Genomic DNA, 20907 nt, shown 5'->3' on the forward strand with positions numbered 1-20907 from the left:
ATAATGTGCTAAAGGCAGTAGCCAAAGTTGCTTATTGTCTATAAACAGAGATTTTGTTTCGAATTTCTTATGATTTCTATGAAGCTGCATATGTGAAAAGAGTTCTTAGATGCAGATTTTGGTCTTCAGTGTGTACTGCATTTTCTCTGAAAAGGGGCAATAAAATAATAATCAAGTAAAATAATTCTTTTGTAAAAAATATGAGAAATACCAAAGTGAGGTGCTCTGATACTGTTAGAATAAAGCCAGTAGCTTTGGAATGAAGGTAAAGATTCTCTCTTTATTCTGAACTCATCACTCCTGTTGCATTTAGTGAAGAAATCTGTTGAAGTGTTGTTTGTGAAACAACACTTGGGTGGAAGGCCAGCCAGCTATTGCTTACCTCATTGTGACCCATGAAGTCAAAAGCTTCCTTTCCAGTAAAACATAAACCCAGCTCTGACAAGAGCACATGGCTACTGAGAGCAGTGGTTACCTCAGGAGTTTCTGCTTTTTCTTATCACCTACCAGTCTTTACCTTTTCCGTTTAAATGTTATCTGCTACTTAGTGTTCTCATTTTCAAATTACAGGGAACATGAGTGTCTCTCCATGGAGAAATTACTTAGCAGTAGACCTAGTTAGAAGTTTTTTTAGATAGAAATTGAGGGGGATTTGTGTTCGTTTAGGCCTCCTGTATTCTTAAGAGAATGTGAAAGCAGTCTCTGTAACAACAACAACAAAATATCCCAGAGACTATGGCAATCTCCTGGGAAATGAGCAATCACTTGCTTTCCCAGATTCAAACTAGGATGTTAATCTGAATCTATTAGAAAAGAGGTGCATATTGCACTAATTGTCATAATGGGTTGAGTAAGTACTGATTGTTGATGAATCTTGTCAGGAGAATTGGGAGCTGCAGCATTATGGAAGTAAAGAAGGGGCCTACTGGATAAAGAGGTGTATTGGGTTGGACTGAGCTGGAGTTAATTCTCCTCACAGCATCTTTCTAGTGCTGTGTTTTTGCAGCAGTAGTTGATAACACAGCAGTGTTTTGGCTACTGTTGAATAAGTATCCAGGCTGTGTCCTTTCAACATTTCTCTGCCCCAAGAGTACATTGAGGGGTGGGCAAGATCCTGGGAGGGGACACAGCTGAGCCAGCTGACTCAGACTGGCCAAAGAGGTATTCCACACCATATGACATCAGCTCAGGTATAAGAAAAAAGTGTGGGAATTCATCCATGGCGTCTATCCTCACATGTAACCACCAAGCTTAGAAAGCCCTGCTTCCCAAGACCAACCATCGTCCTGATGATGGGAAGCAGAGACTAACATCTCTCTCTCTGCTTTTTCCTTCTGCATGGTCTATTGCTGTTTGCTTATTAGTGTTATTAAAATTGCTCCTATCCTATTAGTGTTTTCTCTTATATTGTTTTCCCTTCTCCCCCTGTCCACTTAAGAGGGGGAGTGATAGAGAGGCTTTGTTGGGCATCTGGCCTCCAGGCCAGGGCCAAACCACCACAAGAGGTTGGTGTAATAAACTGTGGACATCTTAGAATTTATTTACAGGATACTCCAAATGGTGCAATACTTATCTGAAGTGTTTGAAATGCTTGGAGTCAGCTTCCTTGCTGTTGTTTTTTTTTTAAGTCCCCGTTTTGTTTTTCCCATAGTCTGTGTAGCCCACACTTTGGTGAGAAGCAGACTAGGCTGTTACACAACTCCCATTTTCATAACCAACATTTGCCACCTCTAGGCATATATCCCTTCTGTCCTTCATAGCACACTGCTTTGTCCACAACAGCACTTCTTTGTGGAAAAGGCTTTCCCCTTTTAAGCATCAGGGTCTTTACGCTGAGATTTGTTTGTGTTATTGCTGTAACTCAGTTCTTGGGACATGTGAGAGGACCTGGGCTATCATGTGTTACAAATGTTTTCCCTTTTGTATGTTAAGTTTTCCAAGCTGTACTGCAGTTCAGGTATGGTGGGAGGTTGGAAACCTTACTTTATATTGAGTTACGACAGCAAATAAAATTCTGGGCCATGTAACACACCACTGCTATGTGCTAACTCTGGCTGTGCTGGCATTTATGGCCCTATCCAGAGCTACTTGGGGGATTGAGGAAAAAACCTATGGGTGAGGCATTGGGACTGAAAGTATGGGTGGGAGGAGGAGAAATAGGCAAACAAGCCTCAGTATTCCATAATAACCAGAGAAATTAATAAACATGAGAGAAGAAACTGTGCTTCCTTTTAGATCACTCTATGCAAATGTCTAAGTGTGAAAAGTTTCTATACATTTTTTACACTTAATGTTTCTTGCCTGTATCAAAAGTCAGTCTATGCACATATGGGTTTTTAAGGACAGAAATTATTCTGTACAGAACTAATTACTTGTTCATATTACTTGTATCACTCCTGAGTTACAAAAGAAGCTACTTTCAAGCGAATTGTACAAGAAATACACCTGAAGATTTGTAAGCCATGTGAATGTCTCCTTTACCGATACCAGCTACTAAGCTGAGCTAGTCATGTAACTTACTGCAGCACCTTGCAATCACAGAATCCTTAATTGTATGGAAGGGACCTTTAAAGATCACTTAGACCTTGCCATGGGCAGGGACATATTTCACTAGGTCAAGTTGCTCAAAGCCCTGTCCAACCTGACCTTGAATGCTTCTAGGTGTCCTCAGGTTCTCTGGGCAACCTGTTCCAGTGTATTAACACTGGCATCATAAACAATTTGGGTTTTTGCATTCCAGGACATGATGAGCTTTTGGAGCTGCAAGAGCACCTTGCCAGCTGATGCCCAATTTTTTATCCATCAGCACCTCCACGTTATTCTTAGCAGGGTTATTCTCAATCCATTCATCCTCCAGTGTGCTTTGATCTTGGGGTTTGCCCCTGCGCAGGTATGGTGCTTTGCACTTGGCCTTGCTGTACTTCAAGAGGCTTGCACGAGCCCACTCCTCAAGCCTGCCCAAGTCCTTCTGCGCATGGCTTCCTTTTCTTCTCACAGATCACCTACACCTCTCATCTTGGTGTTATGTACAAATGTGTTGAGGGTGCACTAAATCCCACTGCCTGTGTCACTGATAAAGATCCCAGTGCAGACCCTTGAGTGACACTACTAATTGATCCTGCTTTGGCAGGGGTTGGACTCGAACTCTGGAGGTCCCTTTCAGCCCCTAACATTCTGTGATTACTGGTTTCCACATCAGCATGGACTTGGACTGTAATATTTATTTTTGACCATGACCATTCCTTTTCTTTCTGTCATCCATCAAACTCTTCTCTCATCAGTGTATAGGAAACCACGTTGCAGAGGTCCTTACAGAAGTTCAGGAAGACATCTATAGTTTGTCCCCTTTCACTGATGCAGTCACTCCACTGTAGGCCATTGGTTTAATTAGGCTTCAGGTTTTAAAATTTTATTACTGTACATAAAATCTTCTTTTTTTTTTTGCATGGTTTCTACTTAGCCTTCAGCCTACAATCCCAAAAAGAGGTTTGGGCTTATTATTTTAGGCTTATTATTTTAGAATTTTAACAGATACTGCTAAAGTCCCTGTCTTTTTTTTTTTTTTTCCCTTGATTTTTTTTTTTTCCCTAATATTATAGGATCTACTCTGATCAATGCTGTTTTATCTCCTCTGGAAAACAGGACAGTGTTTCCAATAACAATTGGTCCCCATCATTTGGGGAAGAATTATAAATGCAGAGATGGATGGAGTTCCCTCCTAGATCCAAGTGTTCACACATAAACTGTATCCTGGAGAATGTCATACTTTTGTCTGACACCAAGACTCAATGCTGAACTTCAAATTTGGAATGTGACAATTTCAGGAGTACAAATAGCTTGCACCTAAATAGCAAAAGAAGCCAGGAGAAGTTCCTTGTCTGTACAGCTAAGTGACACAGCATGATGTCCAAGTGCCTAAGCTGTCCTATTCCTTCTTGTTGAGGAATGGCTTGAACTGCAGGGACATGGTTCTATGGAACAGCTGCTTGAACAAAAAGTGTAGGCCGGACTCCATCTTGTTGTTTACTGCTCACAGTAAGCTAGTGTGCTGATGCAGCAATGCCACCATAGCCTTGTGGCTGTGCTTGCAGTTGCTTGCAAGATAACAGTATGTGAAACAAAGTATATGTTAGACAAAGGACTACTGAGAAAGAACTTGTGAAGTTGCACGTAGGCCTAACCGCAAGGAGGTTGAACATTATAATGTAACCCTGGACTAATAGCCAATAGAATAATGACATTTGTGCATATTTAGCTGAGATGCTTTATAAGCCGTACTTTCGAACAATAAAGTTGAAGCTTGCTTATCAATCATATTGATTGCCGCGAGTCTTTCCCTCACCCCCCTCGCCGATGGACTTCTCTTCCCGACATATGGCGCTCGAACACAGGGACATGAAGGCTTTATAGGAACGGAAGAGTATCCGACGGCTGCTTCAGCGGGCTCAGGGTCTATGGCTGCTGGAGGAAGGAGGAACTGGTGAGGCCGGAGTGCGTCGAAGGGTATTCCCAGGTCTGTGCAGCGATCGACGGGCAAAAGTATGAACCCGACGCTGGCGTAGGGGGTTCGTACCGTGCCTGGGCAAGGATTCACTAGGAGGAATTCTGCTCGCCGTCCGGGTAAGGGCTACCGGCTCAGGTTCAAGGCTGCACTTAAGGAAATAATTAGGAAGGAAATCCCCCGGGGGTATGGAGAGCGAAGTAGCCCTTTTAATGTTTCCTTGAGAAACGAGGCTTGCTTTATTTAGAACAATTAGGGAAGTCTGTGACACAGAAGAGCTTTAAGGACACCAGCGTGGAAGGACAAATACTGCTGATTATGGAAAAAGAGGTAGAGTTCTCATTGCTTCATTGCTTTTTAGAAAAACAAAAGGCAGACGTATCGTCTAAGATAATTCCTGGGCTTAGTTATTTTGATGAAACTTGTTGGAGAGACTATGGAAACAGACTGTGGGACTGGGTCACTATCAAGCTGCCAAAGCCGTGGCGAGAATGCATAAACTGTATTAAAAAATATAAGCTAGAACAGCGAATGGCTGCTGCAGTTACAGCAACTTTGTCAGGACGAGATGCAGCCCCAGTTTTATCTGGGCTGCCCCTAATGCATCTTGCGGCGACCACACTGTGTTTACCAGCTGCCACCACTGCCGTCTGCACCCAGCGGGGAAAAAGCCGAAGAAAGGCAGCTCAGTGTACCGGCAGCACCGACAGCAGCTACAGCAACAGCAGCAGCCCCCACCCCTTTCCCCCCCAGAGGCTCGCACCAGCGACCCCCCTTCCCAGTGGCTTCAGCCGCGACTCTGCTCTAATTTAAAGCGACAGTGCTAATTTTATCATTTCTGGTTGCAATGTCTTTTAGAGAGTTGTTATTTAGAGTTTTGCTAAGTTATTCTAATAAGAATAATGAATAGTAAGCATTTGGTATTTACAGGTACTTAATACATAGTAATTGTAGCAAGGTATACCTACTTAGTAATGAGTTCAAATTATAAGATTTTCTTTTGGTTCGAACCTTCTTACTTGTGTGCCTAAGTATTTCAAAGGAGCTCCGTGTAATATAGTTAAGCTTTGTAGTAAATAGGTATTAATTTTTAAAAGTTTTCTTCAGTTAATGTGCAGAAGAATCAAGACTATGAGGAAGAAGCATTTCAAACATCGATCACAATAACTGTTATGATAATCTGGGATCAAAAGCATCAATCAGAAGAATGTACCATAGCACCATGTGAATAAGGATTGAATATTAGAGTTGTTTGATTGTTGTATGATTAGATAAAATGTTCCTATGGACTTATATGTTATATATAAAAGAAAAAAAAAAAAAAGAGGGGGGGGGAAGGGAAAATACCCCATAGCAAAAAAGTTTTTTTTTAATGGTACCAATAGGAGCTCAGTATTACTAGGATGAGCAAACACGCTATTATGTGTAATTTTATATTGGACAAAGCAAAGAAGCTCTTTTGCTCTTGCTGTTTACCTGCAAGTTTTCTGTCTGTGAAGCTAGAGCCTGGCCAGATCTGCCTTTACAGATTAAAGAAATCTTGCTACCATTAAACAATTGATGATTTTTGACCATCCTAGAGAAAATAAAGATGCAACATACCCCTAAAGCAGATTGTAGAAGAGTGCTAAGGATTGCATTTGTGTCTTAATCTCAGTGTGCAATGTGTTCAGGCATAATCAAATCTTCTCTGTCTATAAGTGAAATGTAAAGACTGGAACTATTAAGATCTAAGTTCTTCTTTACAATGTTTGTTATCTTTTACCATGTATTATGCTAGTTCTGTTAGAACATTGTAACTAGTTTAACTTAAGCTTTGTGCCTTGTATCAGTCTGTTAGACATGCTGTGTTATGGAACTTTTGTTTTTGCTATATAGCTTAGTTTTAATTTGTTTGCTTTTGTATATGCAAGTAATATCTTGTATAAGATGAGAACAACTCTTTTGACCAAATGCCAGCAATGAGTAGTGTGAGCAATCTGGCAGTGTAGGCCTAGAGCCTGATTGACAAAAGAAGCTTTTAGGTTTTTAGGTATCATTGTATTAATTTTGAATATTGTTAAACTTGTGTATAATTGTATCATGCAAAGTGACAAAGGATAACCTCCAAGGCCTTATTTGTACAAAAGAAAAATGGGGGAATTGTTGAGGAATGGCTTGAACTGCAGGGACATGGTTCTATGGAACAGCTGCTTGAACAAAAAGTGTAGGCCGGACTCCATCTTGTTGTTTACTGCTCACAGTAAGCTAGTGTGCTGATGCAGCAATGCCACCATAGCCTTGTGGCTGTGCTTGCAGTTGCTTGCAAGATAACAGTATGTGAAACAAAGTATATGTTAGACAAAGGACTACTGAGAAAGAACTTGTGAAGTTGCACGTAGGCCTAACCGCAAGGAGGTTGAACATTATAATGTAACCCTGGACTAATAGCCAATAGAATAATGACATTTGTGCATATTTAGCTGAGATGCTTTATAAGCCGTACTTTCGAACAATAAAGTTGAAGCTTGCTTATCAATCATATTGATTGCCGCGAGTCTTTCCCTCACCCCCCTCGCCGATGGACTTCTCTTCCCGACACCTTCTTTCTTCACAGGACCAGACTGTATTTGAGACACCTTGCCCCATTATACTGCACCTGGGCACTGTCTGGGAGAATGATGGTTGTTGTGGGCCAACAGAAAGGACAACCATGCTAATGAAACATTTATGCCATAGTAGGTACCGTTCAAGCTTGTACCATGCCCCTGTTTTATTTACAAACATAGTCAGCAAGACTGCTTTATAGCCAGACAGCCTGTTTAAGGTGAACGTGCAAGATGGATACAGCCTGAGCAACACAGACTGATGTGCCCAAAAGTGGGATTTAACCTTAACATGTCTGGAATCTAAACTGGCATATATAAAATCTGTGTTCCAACAGCTGTGGAGTTCACTAGATGCTCGCAGTCCCTTGGTGGCAGTGCTGCTCAGACTTCACAGTAGTACTTGGAGGCACCAGGCAGTCTGTCTGTGTGGCTGGGTATGCCTTTGGTGTGTGCGGACTGGGAGCTAGGGTCTAGTATCTGTGATTTAATGTCCACAGAAAAAAACACTGATGGAGACAGACCAGAAAGAATAAGAAAAGCATTATGTACTGAAACCAGACTTTTTTATTTCAGTGCAGTACAAAGAAATAAGAGTAACTTTACTTTGAATCAAAGTACTGAAACTAAAAAATGAAGCAGATGAAATACATTCGTGTAGTACTAGGAATCCTTGGATATCAAAGCAGTGAAAAACAAAAGCTGTGATGCTGCAGCATTAGAACAGGTATTTACAGTTTTAAACTAATGCATTGCTTCCTTGATTTAGTGTTACATTGTTGGTAACTGCATTTTCAGCAGTATAAGTTATTACCACTGACAGCGCTATCTTAGCCATCAGTCTTTCAACCCAGCGATTTCCTCACATTTAAAAAAGCACTGGTACAACAGCAGCATACTGTTACCAAAACACCTCTCCAGAAACTCAGCAAAACCAAAACCAGTCTCTTTTTTTGCCTTTTCTTCCAAAAGAATTAATCTACTCAGTTCTGTTAGTTACACTGAACTTTGGTTACGTGTAAGTAACACTGCAAACAGTGGGCCCAGTTCACAATTAAGTAACACGAACTCATTGGATTAAGGTAATGAGCAAGTATTGTTTGAAGGGGAAAAAAACAACAGAGAGAGAGAAACAAAAGATTGCTACATTGTCATCCTGCAGCACCAAACACAACAGATGCTAATTTTTAAACTTTTTCAAGCAGAGCACTATTTTTCTGCTTGACTCAAGACCAGGAATGTTTTCCTAGTTACATTTTCAAAGGTATCAAAACATACTGCCATAGTGGTTGCAGCAGTCAGTAGCCCCATTCAGAGACTCAGTGATTAATTTTTTTTTCATAAGTAAACATTAATTACACAGGTATTGCTGTGAACCAAGCCCATTGTCTAAAGGAAGCACTTGTCTTGCCAAATTAAAAGTCTTTGCATAAGAACATATTTTTATAATGGATTTGAATTGCTGTTGTGTAAGTTATTAAAATCATGTCTTCCTGCTTCAAGTTTGTACCAACACACACACACACAAAATTAAATTGGTAAACATGCAGTATTACATAGCATCATTTATAAAATAATGTGTAAAAAACCCATTCAGTATCTTATATTAAAGCATTTACACTGCATAGGCATTCATATAAGGATATAGTGTAATAAAACTCATCAAATATACAAGCATGCAGCAGTTGCCTTATATTCACAGTTCTAGAAATGACCACATATTGATTTCCTCAAATATAAACTGGATTATCCAAAATAGATTTTGCAGCCACTCCCCTTGGCAGTGGCAAACTATGTTGTCATGTGCATTGCAGATACTGACCTATATAACAGGCCTAAGCTATGCCGCTGTATTGTACACATCGGTGATAAATACTGTGTTTTGAAATAGGAAGGATAATGAGAAGTTATCCATACTTCTCATAGTAGAACTTAGAGACTACGGAGTGCCTGGACAAAATATATAAGCATACTTATTTGTATTCTCCTTAGAGAGTAACACTGCAACCTTGCCACATATCTAGCTACTGCATAAGCTGGCCATGCAGTTTTCAAAATAAGTTTAGACAGATTTTTCTATTTAATATTTTATTCCTTCAGAAGAGGTATAGTAGTAAGCTTACATAATAGATCTTCTTTTTGTTCTGCAAACTTTACAAAAGACTCTTGCTACTTTTAGACTGTGTAGGGAAGTAGAGTGCCAAAGTCACACTCAGAGATTTAAAATGTCTTTGCAGACAGGTCTTCTTTCTTCATTTGCTCTATTGAAAGTGGTGGTATTGTATATGATGGCAAGCTTGGACCATCTTAACTGTCACAAGATGACAGTAATCAGTTTAGACCCTCACTGTGGCCAAATGCCACCTGGAGGGTAAAGTTGAGGTCATGTGGCTTGAAGTGATCTGCAGTTTTGACTTTCTTGTTATTGCCTAGCTGAGCAGCTTAACCTGGTGTGCGACTCCAGGACAACAGTGAACAAAATACCTGGAGGCAAGTCTTGTCTTAGCTGTGTAAGGTTTGCAAAATTTGGCTGCAGATCCTGATACAGGTTTCGGATATGCCAAGGCAAAATCGGATTGAGAAGTGTGATTTAAAACCCTTTCCCCATTTCTCCAGTAGTGCCTGCATTCTGTTTTTGCCCTGACTCTCCTTGTCTTTATACATAGTAATTTGTGTGTCTTTAAACAACATGTGCATGTACTTCCTTCTTCTGAGCATTTCAGGTAAAGCTAGTGGAAACAACCTTGCAGGATGTTACAGCACCAATGATGAAAGTTGCAGGGATTCATCCCAGTGTACAAGGCAGCAAGGGATTCAGAAACAGCATGCAGGATATAGCTTGAAAAGGAAAAAGACAAGAGGCAGGGGGTACATAACAGAAACATTTGCCAGCAAAAAAGGGGAGTGAGGAAAGAGACAATTGAGGCAGTGGTTGCTGTTCAGAGAGAAACATTGCCCTTTGTTATTTAAAAAAGTGAGCTTTGGCACTATGTGGAAATGAGAAGGCGAGTAGATGGCTTTGGTATGTGCTATCAGAAACTGTTACGTGAGTGTACTTCTGTGCTGTGGCCAGGAGCTTACTTTAGCATTTCATTATTCTGAGTCTCCTGATGCATGCATATTCCTGTTTTCTAGCAAAGGCTATGTGTCCCTTCCCAGAAAGAGCTGTACTATCTCCTGTCAGTTTTATTTAACAGTGGGACACCAGTGGAACAAGTCACTGTGCTCACACAAGCTCTTCTGGCACAGATACTAATTTTTCCTTTCAGTCTGTGTCATTGTGTGTATGTCTGAGAAGCCTCTGTATTTGGAATGTGATATAAGGACATTTTGAATCTGGAATGGATATGGGGGCATCTGAGTGCTTTTATTATTTAAACTGGCACTTGGAAAATGGGCCTACAGTTTATTTTAGTTGGCTTGCTTTGCTGCCACAGATAATGCTTTTCTGCCTTTCTCCAGATTTGTTCATTAAGATTTCTGTGGTGACATCTGCGGACTTGAATGCTATGAGAAGTGACTATTTTTTGATGATTATTTGGCAGTGGGGTTCGTATAGATATACACAGAACCCCATTCTTTTTTCCTGCCTTTTAAGCTGTATACATCCATAGATGGACATAAAACTTTCAATGCTGAAACCTTTGTACAAGACATCAAAGCTAGTGGTTCACATCTCCGTTGAATTAAGAGCAGCAGTTTAGATGTGGGGCCTAATGTAACAGTGTTTTGGTTTATAAATATAAACTTCATTAATCTGAGTTACTGCACTAGCCTCTCATTCTTTTTCCAATTACATATATATTTTAGAGGGGTTTTTAAAAATGTTGTCAAAATAAGAATATATTCTGGTTTTGGACCTGATTTCTTTGTTTTAATATTTGTACTAGGTTCTTTAGGTTCCTCACTGAATCTGTCATTCATTTTTCTTTACACATGGAAAATTCCTCTAATCTAGGTCGTAAATGTCTTTGAAGAATATGGAGATTGTTAAAAGCAGATGTCACAGCTGTCTTGAGTATAGTGAGAAGAAGGAAAAGATTTCTCTTGAGAAGTCTGACAGTTTGCCACAAACAATGTGGTACTAAGCTGTGAGCCCCAAGTTCCCACATGTATGCAGCACCTTTTGAGAATTAATAGAAGTTGAATGCCTAAGATCTTTGTCTTTTTAAAAATCCTTATTAGCTCTATTTTTAGTAGCAACCTAGGATATTCCTTGAAAAGAGGGGACAGTGCATTTTCCATTTTTATCTGCCTCTTCCACCACTCTTACAAAGTGGAGAAATGAATTGAATTTCTAAAGAAAAGGAGTGTTCGACCACTCACATTTTCAAGCTAGTTAGTCACACATTTCAGTCATTACAAATCTGGTTGTATGGTAAATAATGGTTTACATTAGAACAAGGCCAGCAGAAGATGTATTTATATCACCAGAAGAACTTTTATCTCGTTTAAATTTTGCTAAATGTTCTCCTCTGCTATTTCTTCATCCAGATGAAAAATTATGAGAGGCACCAGGAATTATGTGTTTGACCTCCTTTACTATGCTTTCTCTCATACCATAATGAGAGGTGAGTGACCTCTCAAAAGGCAAAAGCATATTGAGCAGCCAGCAGTTTTCAGAAGTGACTACAAGTATTTTGTTTTCTTTGCTCCTCAGGCAATGACAAGTGAAAACCTGGACTGGGCTGCTGAAGAAGCAGAAAATAGTGAGAGGACGAGAGAGATTAGGAGAACAGCCCTCTGACCTTTAGAAAGAGACAGCTGTTGCCTCCAGAAGTACCTGGTTTCTCTGTCAAGTTTCAATAAAAATATTGAATACAGGTACAGTGTCAGTTGAAGAAATACAAGTAAGGAATAATGTGGAGTAATTGAATACTGAGGAAATCATTTTGAAAAGCTTTGTTAGCAAACGACACATTTTCAAATGGATTAGTCAACAAAATTGTGTTCCACACACTTCCATTTGAAGAGTTCATAATTTTATAGGTTACATGTTGTCTGGCTTAACTAACACTATGTATAATGGTGCATGCCTTTAATTTTAAAAATGAAGATTCCCCCCTCCCCCCACATTAAAATCCCCAATAAGTCACTCAAAGTTATATATGAAAGCAATTCCAGTGTCTAAGTAATTGATGAACGTTATGTAGTTAGCAGAATTTTGGAGATTTATTTATTTTTTTTTGAGTGTGAATAATTTGTCAAATTTGATTGCTTGATATTGTACCTAGTTTTCACAAGTTTATTAGGCGTTCAGAATGGTATCTGTCAGACTGGACTACATTTGTATTTTGAGATATTATATGCAAATGCTGTATATGGCATGAAATGTGGAGGCATGGGCTGTGTTGTAAATCCTTATACTGCAGTAGAAACTTCTAATGTACGAAGAAGAACCTCATTTCAAATACAGCTTTACTTCTCAGTACCTGCTACATAGATAACTGATGGACTTTTATTCATGGTGATTTTTCTCTGTTAAGTTTGTAATAGTTAAAAGGTTCCCTCATTCTGAAAACAGTCATGGGAATTCAATCATACAAAGGAGAGCAAGGGGGATGCGTAAGAAAGACAGGATTTTGTGAGGGAAGGAATGAAAAGAGAAAGTAGCCCAGAGCTTTTGGGTCAGCGCTCCTTCCATTAACTCAGTCTGATTTAAATTATTACCTCTGGAGCAATTTTTGCTCTGTGTTTTCTACCCTTGTTACATTTTATGTTGGTGCAGGAGGGACAGATACTACTATGTGAGATGCAGTGCCCGCTAGATATTCCCACAACATCACTACAACACATAAAATCAGTATTATTCACATTTGTGGACATGGAAGGCCACAAGGAACATAAAAGAAACCTCTTGGCCATTTTATTATATTTTGTTCTATTTTCTGGCCTGAATCAACCATCAATCATTGCTGTTCTTAAAGGGAAAATTATCATATTCATTTTGCAGGATTAAAAAGGTTTACTGAGTCTTCCTGTAGAATTGCAGTGTAGACTTTGTTGTGAACAAAACAGAGCTGTTGTCTGACTATAGCAGAATAATTTACAGACAGAATTGAATGGTGCTCTTAAAATACTGATTTTTAACAAGGTTTTCAGAACAGGTTGCAGTAGCTTGATTTTTGTCCTATGTGTATTTTGAATTTATAGAAAAACTAACAGTGTTTTAATGCCCCTGTAGCATATACATATGGAATAGAAGTATGTTTTCATGAAAATCCAATTTAAGTTATGATATTGAACCACTCAATACAGCTGGATTCTTGATTCAGATTCTCTGTAAAATCCTGATCTCAAGATAATTCAAACACACAGTTCTAATAGACTTTGAAACCTAGGCAGAGCTAATCCAAACAGGGGATGCAATAGAACACTCCACTGTATTCTAAGAATGGGATTTATCTACTGACTGGCATCCACAGAGTGTAAAGCATTTCTTTTTTTCTTGTCTAAACTATTTTGAACGAGGTCTCTTTCACATGCTAGTTTGGCAAGCTTCTAAGGCATTTGTGCAAAGTGATGATGCAAGAGCAACCTGATTCAACATTGAAAAATTCACAAATAACATCCGGTAGTAATTAAAGTGAAAAACTACAGCTAAGAAAAGCGATCAGCCTACAGTATCAGCTGAGCTACTATACTCTGCAGTGTTAAAAGTGAAATATTTTTACTGGTGCCTTCAACTCAGAGGTATCATTGTGAAGTTTAAAATACCAAGGATTCATTCTGTTTCTTTACATAGATTGAATTGGATTAACAGTGATTAAAAAAACCCATGGATGGATATGTAGAGAAAAGACAGCAGTGGGAAAAAAATGCAATGCCAGTAATTGCCACCTGGAAACATACTATACATGTAGGTCAGTATTTCTCTATTAAAACTAGGAGTTAATTTTGAAATCCAAACCCAGTTTTAAGATAACTTAGCACTCTATAAGGCCGTTCTCAGGAATCAAGTACATGATATTTAAGATGGGGATATTTATAAAGCACTTCAGTTTGAAGAACTGGAATAGACAGCTGATGAGAAAGTCTGTGACATTTTCAATATGGACACACTAAAGTCACAAAAAAAACCTTAAAAATTCTTAGTCTGTGTTTCTGCTTAGATTAGGGTAAAATAGCAGATAACAATCCCACAGAGCTTAGTTGTTCTTAGTTTTTCTGCATGCAAAACTCAACAAAGTAGTAGAATTTAGGTAGTACAGTCAATAATGGGTAGGTCTTAAAAGCAGCATATTAAGACCCTTTAAATTAGTTTCTCAAGCTCTTCCCTGAACTACCACCACAACCACCAGAGCTTGCATTTACTGGAAGGAACATGTGGCCCTGTGTTGTGTAAAATGTTATACAGCACAGCCTCAATTTCAAAGATAGCTTTTTTTTTTTCCCCAGAAAGAAAATGAGGAGGAAAACATTGGACAAAAACTTAAACCTGTTCCTGTCAAGCCACAGCTATGGCTGTTGTACTGTGTTACACAATCCATGCTTTCCTTGTATTCAAGTAGAACACTGGGTCATGCAGAAAAAACGTGTTAGCTGGCCCAAAGCAACTTGAAACTTAGCATGGAAGATTTGTAAAGTAGTCACTGCATTGTTTTTGTGCTTCACCCTATGCTTACAGGAACTTCTGTGGTTATGCTTTTGATATCAGCCAGGTCTTCAGGAAATCCAGATTGTATTTATTTTTACATGTTGGTAGTACAGAATAATTCAACTGTCCTATTGATTAGTTCATAAGGAAGACAGGAGAAACGTGTGAAATTTAGTTCTAGAACTGGGCTTGGATAAAAATGCTAAGGATTAGATGTCCTTGTGGTTTGGACTAATATATCCCATTCAAATTTTGTCTTTTTGTGACTCTAGTTTTAGGTACTAACCTGTAAACATCACAATAGGTAGTCTTCTTACGCAGGAAGTTTGCTGTATGCCTCAGTACTAGATCCAAGATCTTTAGCAGGACTTCACATGAGGAACAGTTAAACAAAATCTTATATGAATAAGGCACTAGTAAATGTTTGCAGCAAACAACAACAATTACAGTCTACATTCTTTAAGAATAAAGCTGTCCTGTTTAGGAAATTGCCTTTAATATGACAGAGTTACCAATGCCAGTTAGAAGGGGGTTAGAGAAAGTGCATCTTTTGGATTATGTCTGTGAGAAACCACTGAATGCAAATCCTTGTTAAGTCTGGAAATACCCTGTGCAATGGTGATACTCTGGAGAACTAAAGCAAGAGGAAACTGGTCTAGATTCTGATCCCTACTTATCCAGCGTGAAATCACTGTAATGGATTTGCGCCAGGTTTATGAACATTGGTAGAGGGATCCGAAGCAGGAATCAAAGCTGCTATGGCAAATCTAGTTAAACAGTAACAGTAATTCAGACCAAGTAATTGGCTATAATCCCCTTATACACAGCTTCAAGCAGAATTTGATATTTTTTAATTTCCTACTTAATGAAGTCCAAAGATGCACTTTGTCTTTTGGCTAGTGGGACAGACCAAAGCCTTCTATACTACTTTGGAGCTGCTGCCATTCTAAACAGTTATTAAAATATCCATCCAAACTTTGTACCAAATAAAACTTGAGCCTGCCAGTCCATTTTTAGTATGTCTGACTACTATTTAGGATTAGAAGTTGTTCAAAAACCCCTGAAACGCCTCCATTTATAAAACAAGAACGTCCTGCTACTTCTAAAATTAATATTACATATCAGCTCTTTTGAGGGGGTCACTGAAGCACCCTAATTTGTTTTCCAAGCCGATAAGAATGCATTTGTAAACTCATTAATCTGGATAATACTCATGACACTATTTCCCTAGGATCTGTCCAGTAATACTACTACATCTGAATCATTCCTGTGGTATATTAAATGGAAGGCGAGTGGTAACTCCACAGTCTGATTTCATCACTAAGTCTTGCTTTGTAAACAGACGTGTTAGCTTCATCATCTGACAAATTTCTGTTCCGCTCAGATCCTCCAATATTTGTACAAAATGTCATTTAACAAAACTTTACACATTGCAACTATTCATAAAGCAAGGGGGGAAAAAATCACACTAATCCATTCTTGTATATTATTGCCATCAGGTGCTACAATTAACAGCTCTGGACACTGGGGTCTTTTTTGTTTGTTTGATTTTTTTGGGGGGTCTTGTGTAGGGACTTGATTTATCTCAAACTGTAACGTCACCCATCCACGGGGACCTCAGAAATTTTCCAAATATCTTGACTAACCTTTAAAAATGTGGTTAGTTTTTTGTTTGATTTGTTTTTCAGCTTCAATTCATAAGACTGAATGCACTGGTGGCATAACTTGTCTGACATTTTCACCACAGGTTAATCTGGTCTAATATTTATTTCTTTAACAAAACAAAAAAAACCCCAGTCAGTAAATTAAATGCTGAGGATCTCGGTCCCATACTTGCTAGACATATTCTAAATTATATACAGAAGCAAGAAAGTACAGAAAGTTCTCTTTACAAAGATATTTCCTTCATAGCAACTCAGGATTTTTTTTTTTAATTATTTTTTAATAATTTTTTTTAGATATTTGTTTCTTCTATGACTGTCAGAATACATGCTTTCATATGTGCGTGTGGGGAGGCTAATAGATGGCATATGCTCAGCTGGATATCAGAAAAATATTGAGCAGAAGTTTATCTGTAAAAGCTGACAACTAAAGTTTTTGATTATGTCATTATTTCACTGGGATGATGCAGATCTTGGCAACTGCAAAAGAAACAAACATTCTTCGTCAAAAGTGTGCCTTTTGCAGTTACAACTAGTTCTGTCGTGTGCCTCTAGCTGGCAATTTGAAGTTGTGCATGGGTTATACCTGATTAGAGTTTCCTAAGCTGTGCTTACTTCAAAAGAAATTTGAATTTTGTTTTTTTGAAGTTGTAATGAAACCTGTGGTTTGAAAGTCAAGGTGGGTTTTCAGCTTGTTCTTAAAGCAGCATATTTGGACATGGTTGGTTTTCCTTGCCTTTTTGCCCACTGCTTTTGAAGTGTGCCTTCACTAACACACAGCCAGGTGAGAAAAGTCTGCATTTTGGAAACAGTTTTGTGAATATTTAACAAAATGCAGAATGCAGCTTGCTTTTGTGGTCATATTACTTCAAAAGAAGCAGAGGGGTGGTAGTGAAACATTTTTATTATGAAACTTATCCATTACAGCTCTGACTGGAGAAAATTCTATTGCCAAACATTTATTTTTTCGAAGAGCAAATTCACACTTGTGTGAAACAGTTGCCTCTTTGTGCAACTGAATTGTGTTTGTAGAGGCACACTATTAACATCAGCTGAAACTGTAGTCTAAATGAAGGCATCACATTTCTGGTTGTGCTGATGTACTCACCTATATGGATGACATTTTAACAAAAAAATGCCATTTCACTATTATTTTTTTTTTCAAGTAAGAGTTAGGAAAGAAAAAACTCCCAGGTGTAAAATAAAACAAAATGTCTATGCTATCATTTGACAATAATTATTACATGAATTGACATAACCCTTGACCTTCCTAAAAAGCAGTATTTGATTTTTATGTAAGAATTGGTTTGATAATAAGTCATCACAGAATTACTGATTCAGACTTGATAAATGTTTAGTTTGGGGAAGAAATTTTCTGAAAAAAAAAAAAAAAGGAAAAATAACTAGGTCAGAGTTTTTTCATTGTTAGATGAAATATCTATAATTAGAAAGAACTGTTGGGGTTGAAAGGAATTCACAATACTTTGATAAAAAAATCCATTTATCTGAGAGGCTTTAGGGATTCTGATTAATTTGATGAGGCCAACCCCAATCCCTTAAAACCTTCTCGTACTTGTAGGAGAAGAATTAATTACCAGTCATGTAACTCTGATGTATTTAAGGCTAGTTAGAAGACATGGAATAGTGATAGACAAACTAAAGGCCCAAAACTAGAAAATATTTGTATGACTGAGTATTTATTTAAAGGAAATATTTATATGGGTGAAATGTTGCTCATTCCTTTATGTTTCCTAGTACAGAAAACCTACCATCTACTTGTATGTCAATAGTAAGTGACCATAGAATGCCATTTCACAGCCTGAACCTTGGTTTTGCCTCAACGTTCCTTCTAGCCAGGATGGCAATTAGGGAAAGTCTTAAAACTGAAATAGAAAAATTGACACATGCTGTTAAATTCAAACAGGGAACATTAAAAGTAACATGGAAGAGAGAAATGACATTCAGTGTCAGAAGTAAAAATTTGAAAGTCTTAAATAGTTCAATATAGAGAATATAGGTTAGACAGTTTTTATATAAGTGTGCTTTTTCCTAAAAACAGCCCCAAACTTTTTTTTTTCTTTTTCTGTAAGTTTTTTGTCTTTGAATATGAAAGAAGGCTACACCCCAATGTAATTCTTCGTTGCCATACTAAACAGTAAGATAGTCTTTCTAATTTGCGTTGCTCATGGCAGTCTTATTTGATGTTGCTTTATTAAGTTTGTGATTAAAGCAGTTTGGGATTTTTGTTGGTTGTAAACTTTTGGCATAATGTGAATACCAGTCCCTTTCAAAAACAGCCTTGAGTTGCTTAATGATGCTTGTGCGGTTCCCCACGTCTGCTTGGTTGATTACAAGGCCAGCTCCAGCATTCTGCGTAAAAGCATTTCCTACCCAATCAAAATTACCTACAAGTAAAGGCAGGAATATACAATGAGTTTCTAACTTTGACAGACCCCACAAACAATGTTCTCCCTAAAAGCAAACATGCATGACACAGCATCATTTTCCCAGCACCTACCTGGGCAACAACAGAAAGAGGTTTTCTATGCTAGCAGGAATGAAAAAACTCCAGTACATACCAGTGTGTAGTACAGATCATTTCATAAGTGAAAACATGTTCTTTTAGTTATTCAAAACTAACTTGCTCTTCCTTTTGCACATATTGTATTATTATTACATTTGCTTTCCTCATTGGCCTTTCCAGTGCCAAGAATGTTTATACATAGAGAGAGTGATTGCCCACTGGAATGGCTCTTCCAACCTGGTCTGATCTATTCTATTCTATTCTATTCTACTCTATTCTATTCTATTCTATTCTACAGAAAAAAAATCAAGTATTTCAAGTTATATGCAATGGAGAGTGCTTTCTCCATAAATGCAGAGCCAAACCAATAGATCTTCTACAGGTTACCTGCTGATGGATACTATTTCAGGAAAGAAGCAAATGTTACTTGTTTATGTCACTTATTATCACCTTTGCTGAAATTTAAGGTAATGAATGAGCATTTCAAATCCTGGTGACTGCAAGGCAAAGAGGATAATTGGATTGATGGAAAATAGGTAAACCAAAGTGCTTTAGTGGTGTTTTGTTTTGTTTTGCTTTGTTTACACTAGGACTGTATCTATTTAAGTTGTACAACATATGCAGTACTTCAGTACTTTGGAAAAAAGATGCTGTTATTAGAGGTCATCTTTTGAAACAGTATCTCAACATACATAAAATGTGAAGAAATCTGAGAAATTTCTACCCTTCCTTTTAGCATCATTTCAGCTGCTTCAGCAGAAAACATTAAGGATACCAAAGCTGTACAGAATGATAAATTAAAGCCACACCATAAAGGACATTTTTTTTCTATGCTTTCAAGTAAAAGATATATCAAGTCCTTAACATGCATTTGCATTATTCTCACATAGATGATTTCTTTCTCTTACTTACATCTATATCTATTTCTATATATATATCTATTTCTATATCTATCTATCTATCCATCTATCTATCTATCTATGAATGTAAGGAAAGAAAAAAACCCAAACAACTCAGCTGAGAACCATGCTGTGTAGATAAGCTGCAGGTTACTAAAATTTGATCTGGCTAAAGGAAGGAATTTAAAATTAAGTAAAAAAAAATCCCCAAACATTGGAGGGGCACTAATAAAACATTTGGGAGATGAGAAAGGAACAAAGTGCAGTATTTGAAATGAAAAATAAGATTTGGATTGGATAAGAGAGATGTATGTGTGCTTAGAGCCCATCAGGGTGGGTTTTTCAGAGTAGCTCTTGGTTGTATGTCTATGCTGTTTAACATTCTCCATTATTTGTGTGCCTGGACATGCTTCTGGGTGCTTCCCTCACTGCCACTGTAATCATAGGCTTTAACCCCTTTGAATTAATTCAAGGTGAGGAAATAAGCAACTACAGCATCAAGCTGCAGCATATTACAATGCAGGTTTTCTATCTTGACCTTACAAATTCTCATGAGGTACTTTTTCTTTTGGTAGTGTTTTTCTGATCCTGCAGCTCACATACAGCTCAAGCAGTCAGATCTTTTCAAAAGCTAGTTTTCAACCTGAATTCAATGAGCATTGGACTGATCATGAACTTCACTTCTGTTCTACTAGATGCATAGTAGTGACTTCAATTAAATATACCTTTAACTGAAAATACCAATTAGACATGTACCTAGTGTTAGGGGGGTGTCTGAAATGTCATTACAGCAAATGGAATAAGACTTCAAAGAAGAAGATGAAAGGCATTTGCAATTATTTACCAGGACTTTAGTACTAACATAGGAAATGGAGACGAGTCCATCTTCATTGGATTACAGAAACAAGAGAATGTATAAATAATCCAATTTATTCCTGTTTCATGAACTATGTTACATTTGTGGGTTTGGTCAGTTTTTAAATACTGAAAGCTGAATATTGCTTTTGAAAAACTGATTCATAGGGAAAGAAAGAGTTTTTAAATGAGGCTCAAAGCTCAAGCTTTCCCCAGATTCCCAAAGCAGTGTGCATTGTTTCAACATAACAAGCATATCAGCTGTAGATTCTTCATTAACAAATG

General features: G+C 38.0%; 1 protein-coding gene across 1 annotated transcript in view; it reads right to left on the reverse strand.

Moving 5' to 3' along the window:
* Positions 1–18492: 18492 nt before the first annotated feature.
* PLD5 (phospholipase D family member 5) overlaps positions 18493–20907 on the reverse strand; it is a 194375-nt gene continuing 191960 nt past the window's right edge. The window contains 1 exon segment of the mRNA XM_054162294.1: positions 18493–18749. Within this exon segment, the coding sequence (XP_054018269.1) occupies positions 18493–18749 (257 nt within the window).

Source organism: Dryobates pubescens, chromosome 6, assembly GCF_014839835.1.
Source record: "Dryobates pubescens isolate bDryPub1 chromosome 6, bDryPub1.pri, whole genome shotgun sequence".
In the NCBI taxonomy this organism is placed as follows: domain Eukaryota; kingdom Metazoa; phylum Chordata; class Aves; order Piciformes; family Picidae; genus Dryobates; species Dryobates pubescens.